The 19,644-nt window shown below is 44.1% G+C and overlaps 1 protein-coding gene across 1 annotated transcript; it reads right to left on the reverse strand.

The window, feature by feature from the left end:
• Positions 1-4,584: 4,584 nt before the first annotated feature.
• On the reverse strand, positions 4,585-13,710 carry TMEM179 (transmembrane protein 179). Its single transcript, XM_035551353.2, has 4 exons — positions 13,409-13,710; positions 9,089-9,226; positions 7,505-7,583; positions 4,585-4,764 (listed from the first exon to the last, which is right to left on the reverse strand). Exons 1-4 carry the CDS (start codon positions 13,708-13,710, stop codon positions 4,585-4,587), a joined length of 699 nt encoding a protein of 232 aa, XP_035407246.1.
• Between the last annotated feature and the right edge of the window lie 5,934 nt (positions 13,711-19,644).

The following is a 19,644-nucleotide window of genomic DNA, read 5'->3' on the forward strand; positions in this document are numbered from 1 at the left end:
AAAGCCTTCTATTGAAGTATCCATCACCGGTTATTACAATAACCATTTTTCTAAGGGACCATGGAAACATTGCCATAGCATGCATATATCCTTCAGTTGTTAAAGTAAATCATCAGGCTTTTATTTTGTGATTCCTACTGGAAGTTCACAGCTGAAAAATGTCTCCTGAATTAGTGGGATAGGATGTGATGAGCATTTGTGCCCCCATGAGGAAATTGTTCCAAAAATAATTGGCTTCAATTGTTTCTCCATTACAAAAATAAATAAATAAAAAATAACCAATATTGATCTAAAATCTCAGCCAAGATGTTTTAGCTTGGCTGAGATTTTTCTAGCTCAATGTGCACTGCTGGCAGGGAATTGGTGGGGAAATTAACCACAGATGGTAGCCAGGACACAGGGAACATATTCAGTATAACAGAATACTTGACAACAAGGCAGCATCCATTTCCTTTTGACTATCTAAGGTTCACCCTGTGTTACTAGCAATTTGCACAGGCCCAAACTAAAACATTGACTGTGGCTTTAACATCGCAAGGAACATGGTAAGAAAACCACAGCAGCCCATGCTCTTCACCAGAATAACCCACAGCTCTACTATGCAAGTGGGCTGCATGGCCAAAGGCCACAAAGCTTTTTCCCCTTCCATCATGTGAAAATAAATAAATACAAACATAAATACCACATAGGGTTCTTGTTCTTTGAATATACCTCTTGCCAGAGCATTCCTAGATGCCTGCTTTTGGATATGGCAAAATAAACAAGGCATTAAAATATCACAGAAACGCAATATTTGACTAAGACAAAATCTTACTGCAGCCAAACTCTGCACTGCTTGGCAATGGATGACTAAAAGAAGAGGTCAGAACTGTACAAAAGAGAGATGTGTGTGTAACAGAGAGCTTATGTAGGTAGGTAGGTATAAATAAAGTTGCCATTCTAAAACATATTCAATGAGTTGGCCTGAGTGGCCAAGCTTTGGGGGAAGAGTTGCAAAAAGCTAAATGCAAACCAAAAAAGCCCAAGGAGGCCCAATAACTGCATCCTTGCACTGTTTCTTTCCTCCCTCCAGTCAACCAGAGGGCTGCTCACCACACACTGCGTTCTCACCTGCCCAGCAGCTTCCTTCAAAGCCAGCTTTGCTTTTAAGCATCACCGATGCTCGCAAGCTGGGTGCCAGCCTCACTCCACCTGGTCAGCTGTGTGAAGCTGATGAAGAATCACAGAATCGTCTAGGTTGGAAGAGACCTCCAAGATCACCCAGTCCAACCTCTGGCCTAACACTAACAAGTCCTCCACTAAACCATATCACTAAGTTCAACATCTAAACGTCTCTTAAAGACCTCCAGGGATGGTGACTCAACCACTTCCCTGGGCAGCCCATTCCAATGCCTAACAACCCTTTCAGTAAAGCAGGTCTTCCTAATACCCAACCTAAACCTCCCCTGGCACAACTTTAGCCCATTCCCCCTTGTCCTGTCACCAGGCACATGGGAGAATAGACCAACCCCTACCTCGCTACAGCCTCCTTTAAGGTACCTGTAGAGAGCGATAAGGTCTCCCCTGAGCCTCCTCTTCTCCAGGCTGAACAATCCCAGCTCCCTCAGCCGCTCCTCGTAAGACTTGTCCCCTCTGTCATGTGGGACTCAAGGGCGAACCTCAGCCTCCTTCATTTTACAAGCCAACTCCAACTACCAAGATGCTTGTACATGCGGGCATTGAAATGGAACTAGGGTTAGAGGAATTCACGGAGGTAAAAGAATGAGAAAGGCTGAGCTTTGATGACAAAGTTAACAGGTGAGTCTATACATGTACTTGTTTTGGGCTGGGACTTCCAAAGGCTGAAGTGAGGCATTTCTTTCCTATTAACTTTTTCTTAGCAGTAGGAACCTGGCTGTCCCAGATGCTTTAAAGATTCCACTTTCTGTCTACTGAGCTGCAGAACAATGAAGACAGTGTCAGCGAGATAGTGTCGGGGTGATAAATGTTAGTGAAGATGATAACCACAAAAGCCAACAAGAGTGGAAAGTCCAGACCGAGTGTCTGCTGCTTCTCATGGAAGTAGAAAGGAGGAAAAGACACAGAGACACAGGGAAAGAGAGGTAGAAGAGACTGTCAGCTCTGGACAATCTCACAAAGAGAAGCAGCATCTTCCTCCTCAGAAGCAGTGACCAGGCTCGAGCCCTTGTGCCTCAGAGGAGGCATAAGGGGGAGGCACTCACTGCCTTCTGCCCCCCAGTTCTTAAGACCCCCCCCACAAGACCAGTAACTCACATGCTACTGCAGCCTAAGTATGATTTGGCACATACAGACATCAAATACAAAGCAGCAGCATGGTCCCATGCAAGGAGTTAGGCATGCACTGAAGGTATTTGTGGAAGGAGACATCACTGGTGAGTCTTAAATTCAAGGTGAGGTTGGAAAGGGAAGTAGTGTCTTTTACAGTCAGAGAAATAACTGGGGAAACAGAGGAAACAAGGTAACCTTCACATCCTAAGCACTTCTTCGTGTTTGGAAGAGGAAGGTCATGCCCTGGCAAAGGTCTTGGGTAACTGATAGAATGTCTTCCCTATTAGACAAGCTGAATAAAAGAAAAACTCTATTAGTCCTGGTCTCTGAATTTTCAATTGGTATTAACTAGTGTTAATACCAATTAACTAATCTCTGATTCCCCCTTTAGGAACTTTTCCTTTTATTTCAATTCACAGCTACAAAAAAAAAAAAAAAAAAAAAAAAAAAAAAAAGCAACTGTTGTAAAGCTTTCAGAGGAATTGCATTCCCTTGTGGGTTGAAATCACAGTGAAAAACAAGATCTCCCTACAGACAGCCATGGCCAGCTGGGGCTACGAGAGACATTCACGGGGCCAGCTCACGGCTTACACCACATGGCCATTTTTTTTTCCTAAACCTGAGGGAACAATTTAGTTGTTAAATGTGATGCTAGATTTTACGCCCTAAAATCCTTACAAATTAAGGGATTTGTTATGACTTCAAATTCTGTTTCAGCTACTTAAGCAGGTACTTAACTTTATGCACCAAATAGTCCTCAGAAGACAACAGTAAAACTGCATGGTTGTGCTTTCCCCAGGCTTGTGCTCTGATGGGAGAGAAGCCTGCTGTCTTCTCCCCGTTTCCTATTTACCAGGCAGTATAGATGTACATGGTTTGCACTTGTTTTGCAATAAATTCAGTGTCAGCTCAAGCTCAGCTAACACAGGCAGTGTTAGGGTGCTCCCTGAAATTCTTCTGCTACTTAAACTTAACTTCTTTCTTAACTTTCCTGCTGAAAAAGGTCTACTGTGCATCATGCACTTGGGTATAACTGCTTTGTTCTAGCACAACTTTATTTCTCTGCTATGCAATCCCACACTCACCTAAGTAATTCCTAATTATCAGACCTACTTCTCATCCACCTTATTCATTGAAGTGCTGGCCAAGCAAAACTGAAAGCAACAACAAGGTCACGAGTGAGCTTTGTGAAAGTAACAGTTCTCCCTTTTCACAGCAAAATTCATCAGCCCTGGATCTCTTGCCCAGGAGTGGGGAGAATGGGTCCATTTAGCACTGAGTACCTATGAAATAGCTCGGCTGTTCATGCTCTTTGCTATGTTGATAGATAGATATACAGAGATACCTACAATGCAAATGTTTACAAAAAAATTTGCATATTCTATATGAAATAAATATCACAAGTAAACTCTAATACTCAGAACTAAATAGTATACTATATTAGGGACCAAGTTATGCTTATAAATGCACAAGCATTGATACTGTGAACTCAGCTTAACTTCTTAGTATGCAAGCTTCAGAAATTGCTAGCTAAACTACACTTCAGGAAGCCATAATAAATGATGGCCATGCCAAAATCTAAGAATAAATAAAAACACAAACATTCTCCTCCATCCCTTCAAATGGCACACAGCTTTTTACACATAACATAATGGTTTCATGAAATTCATTAAAACTGTCTCATAGTAGTATCATCTGGAACACAGGTCTGTATGTTCTAAGCAAACTCAACATCAGAGTGGGAACAATAGGTTTGTCAGCATGGTGTCCACACATAGCAAAAGCAGAGACAGCAAGAGTCTATACTTGGACCAGAGCTACAACCGCCCAGAATAAAGTGAGAATGAGAGCAGCTTTATTAGCAAAAGGGAGGAGAGAGGGACAAGAGCGACTGGACATAGCTCCAGTTATTACTGTTGTTGCAAACAATATGGAGGAATAGCCTAGATTCTGTAGCCTGGTCTTGCCAGCACAGTCCTCAAAAACAATCACTGCCTCAAAAGCCAGTGATAACACTCAGGAATTCTGCTAGCAACAGCAGGTTACAGATTGTGCTGCTCCCTGCCTGTGCAGGACAGAAAGTTTGCTATGTCAATGGCACATGGGCTAGTTCATTCTCTGTATCCTCATATAAATACTCCTGCCAACAATTTTTCATTGAGAAAGTGGGTGATTCACAAGTACAGCTTTTTTTCAGGAAAAAATACATCTCTCACACTCAATACTCTGACTCAACATCAGCTTGCACTACTGAATAATAGAACCTAGATCCTGCCCTGGAAATTTGCTTATGCTTTAGATCATGGCACTTTTCTCATCTTGCAAAGAGGTTCGTGAAGAGGATCTTCCTAGCAACAGCTCCTTCTCATGGATCAGGCTATCTAGCAGGTCCTCCTGTCTGTAGTTGTGATAAACCTTCAGGAAAGCCAGAATGGTAATTCCCAGCCAAGTCAGCCAGGCAGCCCAGAGACCAAACTAGAGAAGCAAAGAAATGACAGATATCAGTATTGTTTCATAAAGACAAAACCACCTGTCCAGGTGAAGATCAAAATCTCACCTAGACCAAAGCCCATGGAGTCACGACAAGTTATGCTTTGTGAGTTTCTGGCCCCACTTCTCAATCCTTTCAAGATATTCTGAGCTTAAAAGGAAAAAAAACTTTAAGTAGTAGGAAAATTGATACAAAAATACTAAGTATGATCATGAAGAATTCTGTGTAATGCAGCTGCTGAACTTCCCCAGCATCTGACGTTCTGGCCGTCCCAAAATTCTTGGGATTATTTCTCTTCCATTACCTTAGAGTTGCCATATGTTTTAATACTTTTTCCAAAACTTTCTTCCTGAATCCTGTGGGCCTCCCACTGCCCCCTGGAGAAATAAAAATTTTAAGGTGTTTCCATCCAGATTATTGTTGAGAAAATCCTACCAATTGAACTGTTACTTTCTGGGGTAATTGGTTCACATTAGCAGGAGCTCAAACTGCAAGAGAAACCCAATCCGACACATCCTAGTTCCTGGTGACTCATATATATTTGGCATATGAGACCTGAGCTTGACGCCTCAGATCTGCAGTAAGTCCCATCACTAACTTAGTCCCTCTTGTTTAACTTTGTAGAAATAATTACGCTTTGATTGGTCCAGGTACTTGAATGTTGGCCTCCCCTGTCTCAGAGGAATTTCATTTATAGTAATGTAAATTTCTGCTTTCTTGCAGAAATTCCATTTTAATTCCATTATACTGTTAGAAAAAAAAAATTAAGTAAATTCACATATTTCAGTTTTGACATATTGCTTTTTTATTATTATGTCAAAAAAATGGAAAAAGAAAAAATCTAGCACTTCCGGGCAGTAGCACAGCTGTTTACTTTAATGGCCAATTAAGATAAACAAGGGCCACAGTTATGTAGACGGGAGTTTGTGTTCCTATATACCTCATGCACTTTAGAAAGCCTCCTAAGCATTTCTGCCCATTCTTACAATTATCTCAGTTCACCGGTAAAAAGTATTTTTGAGTTATTCTGCAAGTCTTGGGAACAAGAAGATACTCATCTGGCTTTTTATGACCAAATCTAGAGACTTGGAAGTTTTGCATTCAGTTCTTAATCAGTGCTTCATTAATGACATATGTTCAAATATCTAACACTGTTGTGGTCTTCTTGATGTATTTGATATTAAAGAGTCTACATGGCTTTAGCCAAATTCAGTGAAATTGCCAGAGTGTTTCCAATGTGTTGGAGATATCTTAATGGAGCAAAGCACAAAGAAGCAGGCTTACTGTGTGTGTGCACGAGTGTTTCTGCACACATATCATGTGTCATATATACAAAGCTGTAATTAAGCTACCTATTTTCCCCTTCCAGATTTTATCCAAAGTCTATCTTTGTAATTCTTAAATCATCAGCAATCTTGATTTCTCCATTCAGACCACTACTACTGAGTGAGGCCTGCTGAAGGAAATTACTGCACTCACAAGGAAAGAGGTTTGGTTTTGCTGCTAAGTCTAGTCTATTCTTGGGTTTTTCACTCTGCTGATTGAATTAAACTTATTTGCCCTCCTTAGACAAACCCATTCTTATGCCTTCATCCAACTCTGTTTACTACACCCCAGTTATCAGAAGACAATGCTGCAGAATTTTGCTCCGTGCTTGGTTCTTTTTTCAACTAGTCTCCCTCAGGCTACCCTTTGCCACTACTACAATCAGCTTTTGAAGACAAATGGTGTTTCCCATAGGAAAGGAGAGCTGTTATGCTCCCAGGCTCCTCATACTTGGGTGTTTGCAGAGGTTAAAAGATACATCTTTCAGGCTGGCTCTACCCAGGTCTGGAGGAACGTGGATTAGAGAGGAGATCCCCATCTGGCAGGACCTATGTATCCTGATATCACAGTGTGAATATTTCGAATTGGCTATATGCAGGTGTGTCTGGGATGGATGTCTAGATGCCATTGCTGGCTACAAAATTCACAAGACTAGCTTATGGTTAAGGGTCACAGTTGCCTTCAAGGAGTGCCCCAAGAAAGGTAAGGCTTCCTCCCACGAGGGACAACCGAAGAAGCATGTGTATGGGTGCAGCCTGCATGGAAGGGGCTATCCTCCTTGAGGAACTATGCTAGTATGTGTTCACATGCTCAAGTAAGTGCGCAAGTCTCAGTGTTCACTGGCTTTGAGTGTTGACTCAGAGTTGGCATATTCAATAATATCTGACAGCCTCAGAGGTCTAATTCTCAAAGACCAGGAAAAAAGACTATCTAAAAGACAGCACTATTTCATTATTTTCAGTGGGCTGATATTTATATGGGCTCAGGGGATCTTCTCTCTATTCCAACCTAAACCAGGACCCCAACAAATTCATGGAAGAGAAAGCTAACAGCCCCACAGTCTGCTGCAGGTCAGCCATTCTCTTCTTATTGATAAGAGCAATAAAGAACTCCAGGACACCTGAGTGTTGCAGCCTTCACAGAGTTCATGCTTTGTAGAAACAATTAATTTTCCATGATGAGTAAGAGTCAGGTTTTGACATGTCTGCATTCAAAACTATCTGTTTTGAACGTAAAATGCAAATGTACCCATTCACAATCATCTTGATTCAGCACATACTAAAGTCAGTGGAAACATTCCCATTGATTTCAGAGGATTGCAGTCTAGCTCCAACAATCCCAGATCGATGAACAAATGGAAAGTGAACTGGAAGAGAACTGTGACCTAGTCTGACCTACCTGTGCAATAGCAAACTGGTCGTAGAAAGCAGAGTTTTCTAAGTTCAGTTCAAGATCTATATCCTGTAATTCTTCACAGCTACCCAAGGAAAGCATTTGGAGGGGAAGAAAGAAAGTTATTTCAGAAGTTCCAAATAGGCAAACCAAGCATAAAATGAAGCAATATCTAAGTGTTTCAAACAATCACAATGGCACATTCTATGATTCTATATTTAAGTTATTTCACTAATTAGGTTGCTTGCGAATCTTCTCTAAAGCTTGGGTAAAAGAAGCATGTAAATGCTTTGTTTAAAAAATGATGTGTAATTATCTAAGTGATAACACCAATCTTCCATAAAGTGGAACTGTGATAGTTATTATGAAAACAATATACCTAAGACCCTCTTCTCCCACTCCCCCAGAGCCTCCCACTTGCACACATCTGGCATCAGCCCTGCTTGGTTCCTTCCCCCTCAATGAAACAAAGTGTATGAGCCTCCGTTACCTTTTGGCATCATCAGGGAAAGCCTCAGAAGAAGGGATTGTATGGGTGTTTTTGTTTCGGATGCTCCAGCAAGGAGACGGTACTCTGATGGTAAGATAGAGGCTGCCTACAGATTTTACAAATAACTCGGACTTTTACTGGTGTGAAAAAAATCCCAGGATTTTGAGGTTGTCTTTCTATCTCTTGGTTGATTTCTGCAGCCTCTTCTCTGTCCTTTTCAGTGCTGTCGGTCATCTTGGGTTCTTACCCGAATATTCGATTAGATGTTTTTTGTAATGGAATTTTTAACCGAATATTCGAATAATTCGATTAGCGTTGCAGCCCTAAACAGAACATTTACTATGGCATTTTACAACATATGACAATGTGAAATATAAATGTATGCTTTAAGTAGTACCTTTATTCAATATCATATGACATAAAATGTCACCTTTTTATCTCTTCATTGTTATTTGTTTGATAAAAAAAATCTACCTCAGCCTATCAGTTTCCTACCCAGAGCACAAGCATCGTGAGACACAGCAGAACATTTTAGTGCCTGTGCATTTTGTGCCCTCTCAGAAAGTATCAGACCTCTATACTTTGCTCTTAAAATACTTTCTGTACTGTGGCTTTCAAGGTGTCTGCAGCACCGCTCTGAGGCCAGTTTTTGGATAACGGTGCATTGTGGCACAGGCAGAACAAGTGCCTTGGTTGCTGTCACACAGGTTGGTGGCAGAGCCAGGATTTCAAGCCAGGACCCTGCCTCCCAGTCCCCTTGCCCTGCTCACAGGACACCCTCCCTCCTCCCAGCCTTCTTCAAGCATTTCCAAATCCATCTCTCTTCTGGAAATGAAAACTTTGGAACTAATGGTTTTCTTTTGCACGTGTTTGTGACTCTTAAAAAGACCATGAAACATGATGGAAACCACACTTTGCTTTGTGGGGAACTAAAAGGAAAAAAGTTTGGTTTGCTGTTTTTGTTCCAGATGAAAAGAATCTGGACTTCCATACTCTCCCCTTTGATTACCTTGTGTGTAACAACTACAGTTTGTAACACCACTCTACATTTGTGCATATATGAAAGATAAAAAGAAGAAAATATATTCTTCAATACTAACCTATTTGGCATGCTTCCTTTTTCGGTAATTGCATCACACCACATGTTAAATCCTACACTCACTATAGTGCTAGCAATAAATGTGATAAACACCACAAAGGCGCTGATCAGCAGATTCAGGAAAGCATAAAAGAAAGAGCTGCAATAAAAGAGAAGAAAAATGTAACTCATAAACAGCTGAAACACAACATCAGCAGTCTCTCTAAGCAGCATACACCAGACAAAGATATCAGTTTCCATTTGAAACACGTCTGCTTTAATTAAGAACATCTAATATATTGAAAAACTATGGCTTATGATCTTGAGTTACGTTATCTTCATTTGTAAGCTCTTTGGATTTAGATTTATTATTGTTTTTAACCATAAGAGTATGTGGCTTTAAATCATAAATACTAAGTGGCGATCGTTCATACACAGCATGGCTTTCATTAGTTGTAATGATGAAAATCACCATTGTTAAAATAAATGTCATTAGCTCAAATTATATAGTAACTGGAGCTAAAATTATTTCATGACTAAAATGATAATTGGGCCCAAAATTGCCTACTAGAGGGAAACTAAAACTAAAAATAAAACAACACAGTACTGATAGCTATAATCATTTTAAGCGATGTAACACAAGGTACTGGCATCATAGGACACGAATCTCAGTTTTATGGGCAATTTGCATAGCAGGCCAGCTTCTCCTGGGACGTCTCTGGTTTCAGTGTCAGTATGTTATTTCTGCCAGCTGAAGGCCAGTTTACATCAACCCAGTTAGTCTGCGTAACCAGGACCAGCTCTAGGCATGTGCTAGAGGGGATACAGAGTGAGATGCTGACAGGGGTCCCATTAAGCCAAGGAATTGTCCACCCATCTTCCAGCCTCACATGTTAGCCTTCTAGAAGGAGAGAGAGGTGTTCACTGAAAGAACAGCCTGCCGCCTAACTGCCACTTCATGCTAGTTTGTGAAAACTTTCTCATTCACCTGGCCAAGCTCTTTGGTGCTTGAAGCTGCTCTAGATGGCACTTGGAAAGTCGCACTATCTAAAAACTGAACATCTATTCTAGGTTGGAGGAAGACTAGCAACTCCAGGAGGAAGGTCGTCCTATTCAAGTTAGATGGTAAGCACAAATACAAAATTGCCCAGCAGTGCACCTCTCATTGTGCTGGGGATAAAAGGAAGCTACCCACCCCAGAGAACAACAACAACCAAGCCAAAAAAAAATCAAAACAAACAAACAAAAAAACCAGACATTTCTTTCCACAGTTCTCTCAATATATTAAAAGTTGAGAAACTTTTTGAGTCAGTGGCTGAATCCTGGCAATGTTCTGGGCTGGACAATCTTCATTTCTACAGGTTACACATTCCTAAGGCAAACATGACCTCAGGAGAACTTCTTTAAAATGAGGTGAGGCAACATTCACCAGTTGGACTATGAAGTCTATTCCTAGGTTGATGTGGATTTGAAGGGGTTGTCTAGGTTCTCTCAAAAGCACAGCCATCCAATCTCAAAACTAATGCAAAAGGAACAAAATCATTCACTTGCCAGATGTGCCCTTACAGCCTGCAGTTGGAGCTGGATACTGGGACACCTGACTTGTAGAGGAATGTTGACATTAATCCTATTCTTCTTCAGCTTCACTGGACTTGGAACAGATCAGCTCACTGCTGCAGAGTGCCAGGGTCACCCACATAGCAGATGGAGCTGGTATGAGCACACCACAGTTATGTGTGGTCATTGTCCCTGCCCTGATTTCATATCTAGCCTAGGTTTCAAGTGTCACTAAAGCCATATCCACTATGTGCACCTTAGCACAGTATGCTGGCCTAAGAGACAGAAAAGACTTGAGCTGTCCACCGAATAAAATCAGGGGTGGCACTAGAACTAATAACTGCTCTAGAAAATAAAAGTTTCACAGGAATATTCAGAGCATTATCCCAGGCCCCAGTCCGCACTCTGCTTCCTACCCTGCAGCACAGAAGAGGTACCAAGGTCCAGGCTCTGACCGTCTGCCAAGGAAGCAGGTCTCAGTGTCACACCCAGTTTGCACCAGGCAATCACCATCATTGCCATCACCATGTGTGGTGATTCCTCAGACCAAGGCATCCTCGTAGAGAGCCAGGGCAGATCTGGCTCTCTGCCTCACCTATTTTTCTGCATAGATCAGAAAGTTACACATTCCACATTGAGTGGATGTCCCTTAACAGTAAATGCCTTGTAAAACACTCGAAGTAGAAGTTGCTTTTCAGCCCTCATTCCGAAGTGTCTGAGTTGGACCTCTACCTTGCAGCTGTGTTGAATAGTCCCAGGCCCAAATAACAGCTAGCAGACAGCACTTGGTTTTCCTACTCCTGCAGACAACTTCAGCACTGCCTGCCCATGAGGCAAAGGGTGCTCAGACCCTTCTAAGAAGGATTAGTATCAGCCTTAATTAGCTGAAGCTGTTGCACGTGAAGACTGGACACCTTGCTGTGATGAGCAAGGTGCTAACCTTGAGTGCACCAGGATGGCTCACCATGGAGCTGGCCCAGCAGCAGTGGTCCTGCTCAGCAGGATCAGCAAGGATGTTGTCCTGGGGCCGCCCCAGTTGCCTCTGATCAGAAATGGTATTTATCAGTTATGGTGAGGGCCTTGTGTTTATCTCTCCAACCAAACAGGCCTGCTCTCATGCCCATATGAAGTGTTAAGAAATGGCTGTCTAAAATCAGAATAGCGTGTGTGTAGACTGCTTCTCAGAGAAACAGCAGCAGACCTGGGTATAGGACAGACCGGCCCTCTTCTGAGGAAGCTGTTATTTTAAGCAAGTTCCAGCTCACCCTGTTTTACCCTCCTGTGTTGCTCTACAGCTACTCCATCATGTAGACTTGCTCTGCTGTTGCTCCCTGCCACACAGCAGCCTCCTGCCCCCTTTCTTCCCCGGAACAACTCTGCTCAGCATTACACAACTTGTACAGCTCAGTCCAGAGGAAGGAGCCTGAATGCAGCTCCTGAAGAGAGAGTTTTCAGAGGCCTGCCCAGCAGGACCAAACAGCTGCATTTGGAAGCAGGCCAAACATCAGACCTAAATTTCACTATTTCAGGGGGTTTACTACTAGTTTCTTCCAAAAAAAAATAAAATCTGATTCTGAACCAGAAAAAAATAATAATAATTAAAAAAAAAAAGTATCTGGATTCAGCTAATCCTCTATAGGTATCTGATGACCTGAGGAAACTGAATTCAAATGTAGTAAGTCCATGGTTATACTTAGCTCTTCTAAGGTAAGTTTTAATGTGGAAATAATTTTCTGTTCTATACTTGCTACAAGGTGTTTTAGTATTAGGCATCTTGAGTGTGGTCAGAAAGGGCCAGGGGAACACCCTGGCTACCCTGTCCCCACTATTACCACACTAGACTGTTGTACAAGCCCAGGGTTGAGCAACAGCCACTGACTCAAGAAACTTCTAGTCCAAATAGACCCGGACATGAGTGATTTACCTTCCCTGTGGTAAAAAAAAATGGCTTTCATAGTCTAGCCAGCCATCAGTGCTTGCTCCTGCCTTCCCACCTCCATGCAAGTGGGAGCTTGGAAAGCCCCAGAGCACCCAGAGGCTGAGTCACCTGTGCCAGGGCTGTACCGAAGGCTGCAGGACATCCACTGGAGAGCTGAGCACCAAGCACAGCACTGCTGAGCTGCTGCCTCGACCACCAGGCCCTCATTCCAGATCTGAGGCACCTTGGTCGTCTGGGTAAAGGAACCAACTGCTGGTGCAGCCCTGCTGCTGCCGCAGAGAGCTCAGCTTCTCTCTTGTGTTGTAACCAAGCAATAGCTGTTCTCTGCAATAGTTGCCATGTCCACCACAAAAACAGAATAAAAACAGGGGGAGAACCGCTGACTGCTCCCACCTCCCCCCCCCCCCCCCCCCCCCCCCAGCTGTGTTGGCTCAAGGTTTCCCAGCTCTACAGTCAGGGGAAGGCCTCCTCCTGCAGGGACGTGTAATGGGACCACAGTCACAAGGCACCTGCAATCCCCAGCCTCCAGCATCACCCCACAACCTGCAGCACCCTTCGTGCCCACCATGGTTGAGCTGGCCAGACACTGCACTCAGATCCCAAAGGACAGCAGGAGCAGAACAATGAATTTGGCTCCCACCCCAAACCCATCCTCTGGAGGGGTACACAGGCAGGGGGTACACATGGGGTGTGTGTGCAGGCAAGACACCCCCTCACCCCAAACCCCTCTGGGCAGCAGGAGGATCCAGGTGGTTCAAAACCCAGTGCTTCGCCCCGGAGGCCGCTCCCACCTGCCCCAGCCTGCAGGAGTGGCTGGCACCCGCTGCCCTCCCCGGGGGTACTTACTCCTCATGCCCTTTGCAGAGGAAGAAGAGGGTCCGCCAGGCCTGCACTGTGGCCAGCAGCAGGGAGAGGAGCCCGGTGAAGATGCTGAAGCGGCAGGCGGCCTCAGGCCCCCACTCCTGCACGGTGAAGCGCTGCCTCTCCACCGTCAGGTTGGCATTGAGCCACATGCCCTCGGTGAAGAGCAGGCACCGGCCGTGGAAGTCATTGCTATTCTCGGACAGAGGCACCACCACGATGAAGCTGAAGAGGAAGGCCAGGAAGTAGCAGATGCACTGAGCGAAGAGGAAATTGCTAAGCGCCATGTCCACGGCTCCGCGCAGGCAGAGGGAGGGAAGGAGGGAGGGATGGAAGAGGGAGGGATGCGGGAAGGAGAGATGCAGGAAGGAGGGTTGCCAGGGGGAGTGATGGGGGGGGGAAAGGATGGGGGGATGCAGGGAGGAAGCCTGCAGCAGCAGGGGGTGGGGAGGGAGGATGCGCAGTGAAACGCGATGCGATGTGATGCGATGCCTCCTCTGGCACTGCTGCTGCCGGAGCTGTCCCCTCCGTCTGTATACTGATGGCTTCCGGGCTTGAGCAGGGAGAGAGAGGAAGAGTTGCTGTGAGGATTCCTCTTCTTCAGGAAAATCTGGCTGCTGATGCACCCTGGCACGCAGGGGATTAAACCAATCGGTGTCCCCCCAGCGGGGCTGGGTACCACCAGGCTCTCAGCAGGGTGTCCCCTTAAGGACACAGGACACCTGTGTCACCCCTGCTGGTGGCTGTGAAACACAGAAAACAGCCTCATCCTGGCTGCTGGATCCCTGCAGGATTTGGCCCCTATTTCAAAAAATTTAACCAAAACACTGCACAGACATAGACATCAAGTGTCCACCCCTGCACACCTGCCCCAGAGGGCATCTGAAACACCCAGAGCACTGCCTGCCACAGGGGCAGTGTCCTGTCACCTCTTGGGTCCTGTATCTCTGTCTCCCCAAAGCCATAACTGAAGCCATGAGGTACCTCAACCCAAACATCTGGCCAGCACCCTGAGCTGGTTGCAAGTAGGGTCAGGGTGTGCAGGTCCCCATCCCAGGACCTGCAGACCGAGTGGTTTTAGTCCCAGCCTAGCTGGTGTCTGTCCCCACCCCACCCCAAGACATAGCCAGTGGCAGCAAGAGCTTACAAAAAGTGGAATAACTTTTGTTGAGGCTTGGTGCCAGCTAACCCTGAGCTCAAGGGGGACATCGAGCTGAGAACAGACCAGCCCTCACTCTGGGCGCAGCAACGGCACTTGCACAGCAGGGACAGTCACTGCTCACGCCATTCCCATGGGCAGGGACCCACTCAATCCCAATTTCATTTTCTCATCTAAGTGTAACTCCTCTTTCCAGCAGAAGACAGTGCAATTCTTCTCCAGTTCCAGGTAAAGCCATTTCCTAACCCAGTTTCCCAGCCTTATCCAGTCTGAGGTCAAACACAGCTCTCAGCCACTTCTCCTTGCCAGGGCTGCTTCTGCTCACTGTAGGCACCGTGCTACTTCCCAGGTAGTGTTTAGCAGAGCAGGAGAGGAACTGGGACACTGATTACACTTCACATGGGATTTCAGGCTTGTGCTTCCATCAGGGAGCAAATCAATTATTCTTCTATGCCGCTAAGAGGTTACAGTACTGAGGCAGAGGCTGGGGGGGATTCTCATTGAGAATGTTATTCCATCTTCATTGTGATTTATTTGCTATGCATATTATCTTGAAATCTTACTCTATCCATAAAGGGAAAGTATTTTTTTGTGCAGAACTTGCTTCTTGAATAAAAACTTTTGTCAGTAATACCCCTGTTTGATGAAACATGTCAGGCCATTTCTCTGATCCTTACCCAACCCTGATCATCAAAACTTGTATTTCATTTTTGCGAGAAGAGTTAAAGAGCGCTGGCCTGACCCTGTGGGGATAGACGTGCACTCGTAACAGAAAAGATTTTGCTGATATTTCAGTCTGGATGTAAAGAGGGAATTTTATTGCTCTTATCCTTACTTCCAGGCAGTGCTGGGTTCCCAAAGGGTTTTGTCCTTTATCTGCAAGGAAATCAGACCTAGACTGAGCTGGAAAACTCCTTCTTTGAAACCTGACACATAACATTAGCCAGGTAACATTTTCTGAAGTTAACTTGGGAGGTCAACAGCAACATAAAAGCTCAGTTATTCCTCACAACAGAGCCCACAGAAGGGGTCAGCAGATGCCAAGGGCTCTTTGCCTCTGGTAAGCCCAATGCTGAGATCTCACCACCAGCAACCACAAGGCTCTGCTGCAGGAGGGCTGCTGCAGAGGTGAATGTCAGGGTCACTTGCAGAGCACATAGAGTTGTCCTTGCTGGTGAGCAAGCTCGAGCTAACATTTCTGGGAGAGTTTCAGAAAATACAGCTAGACGTTTGCAAATGTTAACAGACGTGTAAAACACTGCTGCTTTTCGGAGGGTGACAGCAACTGGAGCGCAGTGCTTGGTGGGGTGGAGTGGCCACACACCAGAGTGCACAAATGGGTAGAATAACCTGTCATCTGCCACTCGTCTGACAGCTCCCTGAATTCTTCACGCTCTTATCTCATGTAAATCCTAAAAGGAAAAAAAATGACACTAGGCAGGAACTTAGAATCTGAAATATGGCATTGTTTTAGTGGAATAAATGTGATGGTGTTTTATAAAGAAAACTTAAAAAGGTTTTGTGGCCTTAAAATGGTGCAACTGAGGAAGAAAGGTACAAGACAAGGTGAATGATCTTTCTTTTTCATAGCACAGGGAATGGAGGGCAGCACATAAACTGGTCAGGCAGAAATTTTAAAACAGGAAAAGACGAACATTTCTCACACAGCACATAACTAATCCGTGGCACTCATCACAATACACTGAAGAGGCCAGAAATAAGTACTGGTTCAAAAAGAGATTAGAGAAATTAATGGTAAAAAGCCCATCAGGGGCTGCTAAACACGGAGCTGGGAAGTAACCTGCAGCTCAGGAAGCCCCTGACCAGCAGGGTGCTGGAGGGTGCAGTAACAAAACTATCGCTCTGCAAATCCCCCATTCCTCCCCAAACAAAGCATCTGCTGCTGACTGTCATTGGAGAGAGGATCACAGGTGAGAGGGTCCTTTGGTCTGACCCATTGTGGCCATTTCAGGTTCTCATGACAATGCCAAAACATTGCCACCTCAGTGTCAGGCAGACAGCCAACATGGATAAATCAAGATCAGATATGCCAGATTTGCCTGCATTCCTTTCAGCCCCATATCTCCTTCTAGTCATCTAGCTAATCCTCTGTGGACCAAGTACCACTCTATGAGTTGGACTGATGTGGGATGACTGATGGGGACCGTGGTTCTGACTCTGCTGCTCCACACTCCCCCTGAAGTCATTAATTATGCCACCTGACATGAGCACTGCTCTCAAGCCGATATTTGTGATGTACTTGATGGATTTCCTCCCCTCCTGATAGCTCATTAGGACATGTTTTATTATGGGAAAAATTGCTGAGAAATTAATTATTCAGGCAAAAACATTGTTGTGAGCAACTTTATTTATTTATTTATTTATTTTGCCTTGGATATATCATTTTTGTGGTTCAAGAAAAATAATAGCTACGTGTTTAGAAGGTGGCTACCATCTTGATACCAGTAATGTGCTGTTTACTTCTGGAGAGGAGGCGCACAGTCACAGCAATATCTCTGCAGAAGGATGCCCAGGGAGCAATATGTCTATATTCTAGGCAGAGAAAAACAGTCCAAAGGGCTGCTTTTCTGACAGCCCTTCCGTCACCCAAAGGCAACTTCTCCCTGATTTACTTGAGCTCAAATGGCTGCCTCAGCCCCGTTTACCAAATAATTTAACAAATGCAGCTTGCCCATTAAATGCAGCAAACCACCCACAGACTCTGGAGTCTGTTTTGTTCAGACTCTCTGGTCAGTTTTATTATTATATTAATCCATTATTATTATTCCACGAGTCTTGACCTACAGCATTTGTCCTCGGAGACTAATAGAAATGTTTGAAGCATCCTGAATATCCTCTTATGGTAGTCACTGTAAATGCCACTTTTTGGAAGAGGTTTCTTATGGTAATCACTGTCTTCAAGAAGGTGACTGCCACTAGTTCAGAGGGATTATAGACAAAGCACCCAACTGTCAGCCACCTGTCACATCTGCATTTCTTCACAGCTACTGCAGCAGTATGAATCTCTCAGGGCTTCTCATATGGGAACGTTTTGACATTGTGCTTTTTTTTGTGCAAACATATTTTTTTTTTAAGTGCCTCCATCCTGCTAGGAAAGCTGTCTTGTCTGCTAGAAGGTTATGGGCAGAGAGGGTGCCATGTTGACAGGCATTAATGAAGCAGTTATCAGGAAGCAACTGAATGTCATTAATGTGTCCATACACAAGAGCCTCAGTATTTTGATACCCAAAGGAGAACAAACCTATCCAACCCTGTTCATGTCCTGAAATTAAAAATGTTAGAATGTGGAGAAAGGAAAGGAAAGGAAAGGAAAGGAAAGGAAAGGAAAGGAAAGGAAAGGAAAGGAAAGGAAAGGAAAGGAAAGGAAAGGAAAGGAAAGGAAAGGAAAGGCATGCTTGAGCTTTTTTGAGCATCATTAACCCTAAGCTCTGAACAACTGCTGCATGTCAGACTTCACAGAGCACCTGTGGGGGCTGTAGCACCTAAGAGGAGCACACTCCCTAAACAGTACTTTCTTTGCTCACCTGCCTCTCCTGTCCTTGGTGAGAGGACAGGAGTACTGACAAGGAAAGTAGGACAAGCTCTAGCAAGGTTCTGGTCCCAGGTTCTGCACAGATGCGGAGAGGACCAAAAAAAAAAAAAACCCACAAACAAACAAAAAGAGAAAAAAAAAGCTTCAAGAGCAAATGTACATTTTCTTCTGGCACCAAAAATGTGTTAGAAAAGCAAGGGAAACTTCTTAAAAGAACAGGAGGAATGAAAGGGAGAAAAAACTACAAGAACAGAGACCAGCAAAATAAGAACTCATAAAGTCCAAGCAATCAAAACCTAGCCAGAAGATGAATGTAACTCTGCCCCACTTTAGATTAAATGGAGTCATTACATATTATATCAATATTTGACATCTGCAGCTTAACCTGTGACTGCTGAAGACTGCAATATCATCAGATCCAGGGGTCAAGCAGTCACTGAGGTCTTGTGCATCTGAACAGTGCTGGGTCTGCTCTGCACTTCTGGGCCTGTGCTTTCTGCTCTTAGAGATGCTCTGTATCCAAAAGCCCCTTGCACACATGTAATGAAGTTTGTTGCAGAGCTTTGCTCTATTTCATTTGCTTTTTTTCTACCAGCATTCCCCTGGGATACACTCTTTCCCTTGATTAAATGGCTATCCTGTGCTTCTTTACAATGCCTCTGTCTGCTCTGTAGCATGGGGAGCACCAAGCAGAAGCTGAAGGCAAAGTTATGGCCTCACCAGGAACACAGCAGCAAAGTCCCTCGTGTTCCCCATGACCTATTCTCTGTTTCTACCTAGGGCAGAAAGGTACATCTAGCAGGGACAATTCTTATGACACACAGAAGTCCAGCAGTCTTTTTGCAGAAGTTAATCTAGCACCCAGAGCCTGGTGTGGTGGGTGCCAAGCACCCACAGTGCTGGTGGTCCAACTCTGAGCCTTCTGGAAATGAGGCTGAGCCTCTTTTTCTGAAGATCAGTCAGATGTTTTCCAGCCTTAATATGGCTTTGAAAAAAGAACCTCAGTCTCTGCTGGTTTTGGTTTTCTTTGTAAACCCATTTATATGTGCAACCACTAACTAATTTTTTCTTAAGCTCAAGTCATTTCCCTGGGAAATTCTCAAGGTCAGCAATCAACAGTCCATCACAAAGACAGCTGAAAAGCAGCAAAAAAAAAATCCTTCTGTAAACTACATCATGTTTTTAAATGAGTTATCACTATGATTAAAAAGGTTTTAGGTTGCAGAGAGAGACATATCACAGAGTATCTTTGCTGTTTATTCTAATTAAATTTAAGTTGAATGACATTTTAGGAAAAAAGAAGAAGAAAAAAAAAAAAAACAAAAAACATTGCAAAGCTTTGTCCAAGTAACTCGGTGCCACATATCAGCATATCTCAATCGGCTTCGATGCTGTCACACTGATTTAGACCCCAGGACATTCTGCCCCACCTGTCTGCAGCAGTTTCTATTCTACACACATAGTCATACATACTAAGAGCAGCTAATGGATAGCATGCCAATTAATAGC

Source organism: Cygnus atratus, chromosome 5 (genome assembly GCF_013377495.2).
Source record: "Cygnus atratus isolate AKBS03 ecotype Queensland, Australia chromosome 5, CAtr_DNAZoo_HiC_assembly, whole genome shotgun sequence".
Taxonomy (NCBI): Eukaryota; Metazoa; Chordata; class Aves; order Anseriformes; family Anatidae; genus Cygnus; species Cygnus atratus.

Bases quoted from the DNA above. Each gene is read 5' to 3' on its own strand.
- TMEM179 (XM_035551353.2), bottom strand. From the start codon at position 13,710: ATGGCGCTTAGCAATTTCCTCTTCGCTCAGTGCATCTGCTACTTCCTG. The intron at 9,227-13,408 runs GTAAGTACCCCC...CTTTTATTGCAG, and splicing joins CTCTGCAAAGGGCATGAGGA to CTCTTTCTTTTATGCTTTCC. The intron at 4,765-7,504 runs GTAGGTCAGACT...TTGCTTCTCTAG, and splicing joins ACCAGTTTGCTATTGCACAG to TTTGGTCTCTGGGCTGCCTG.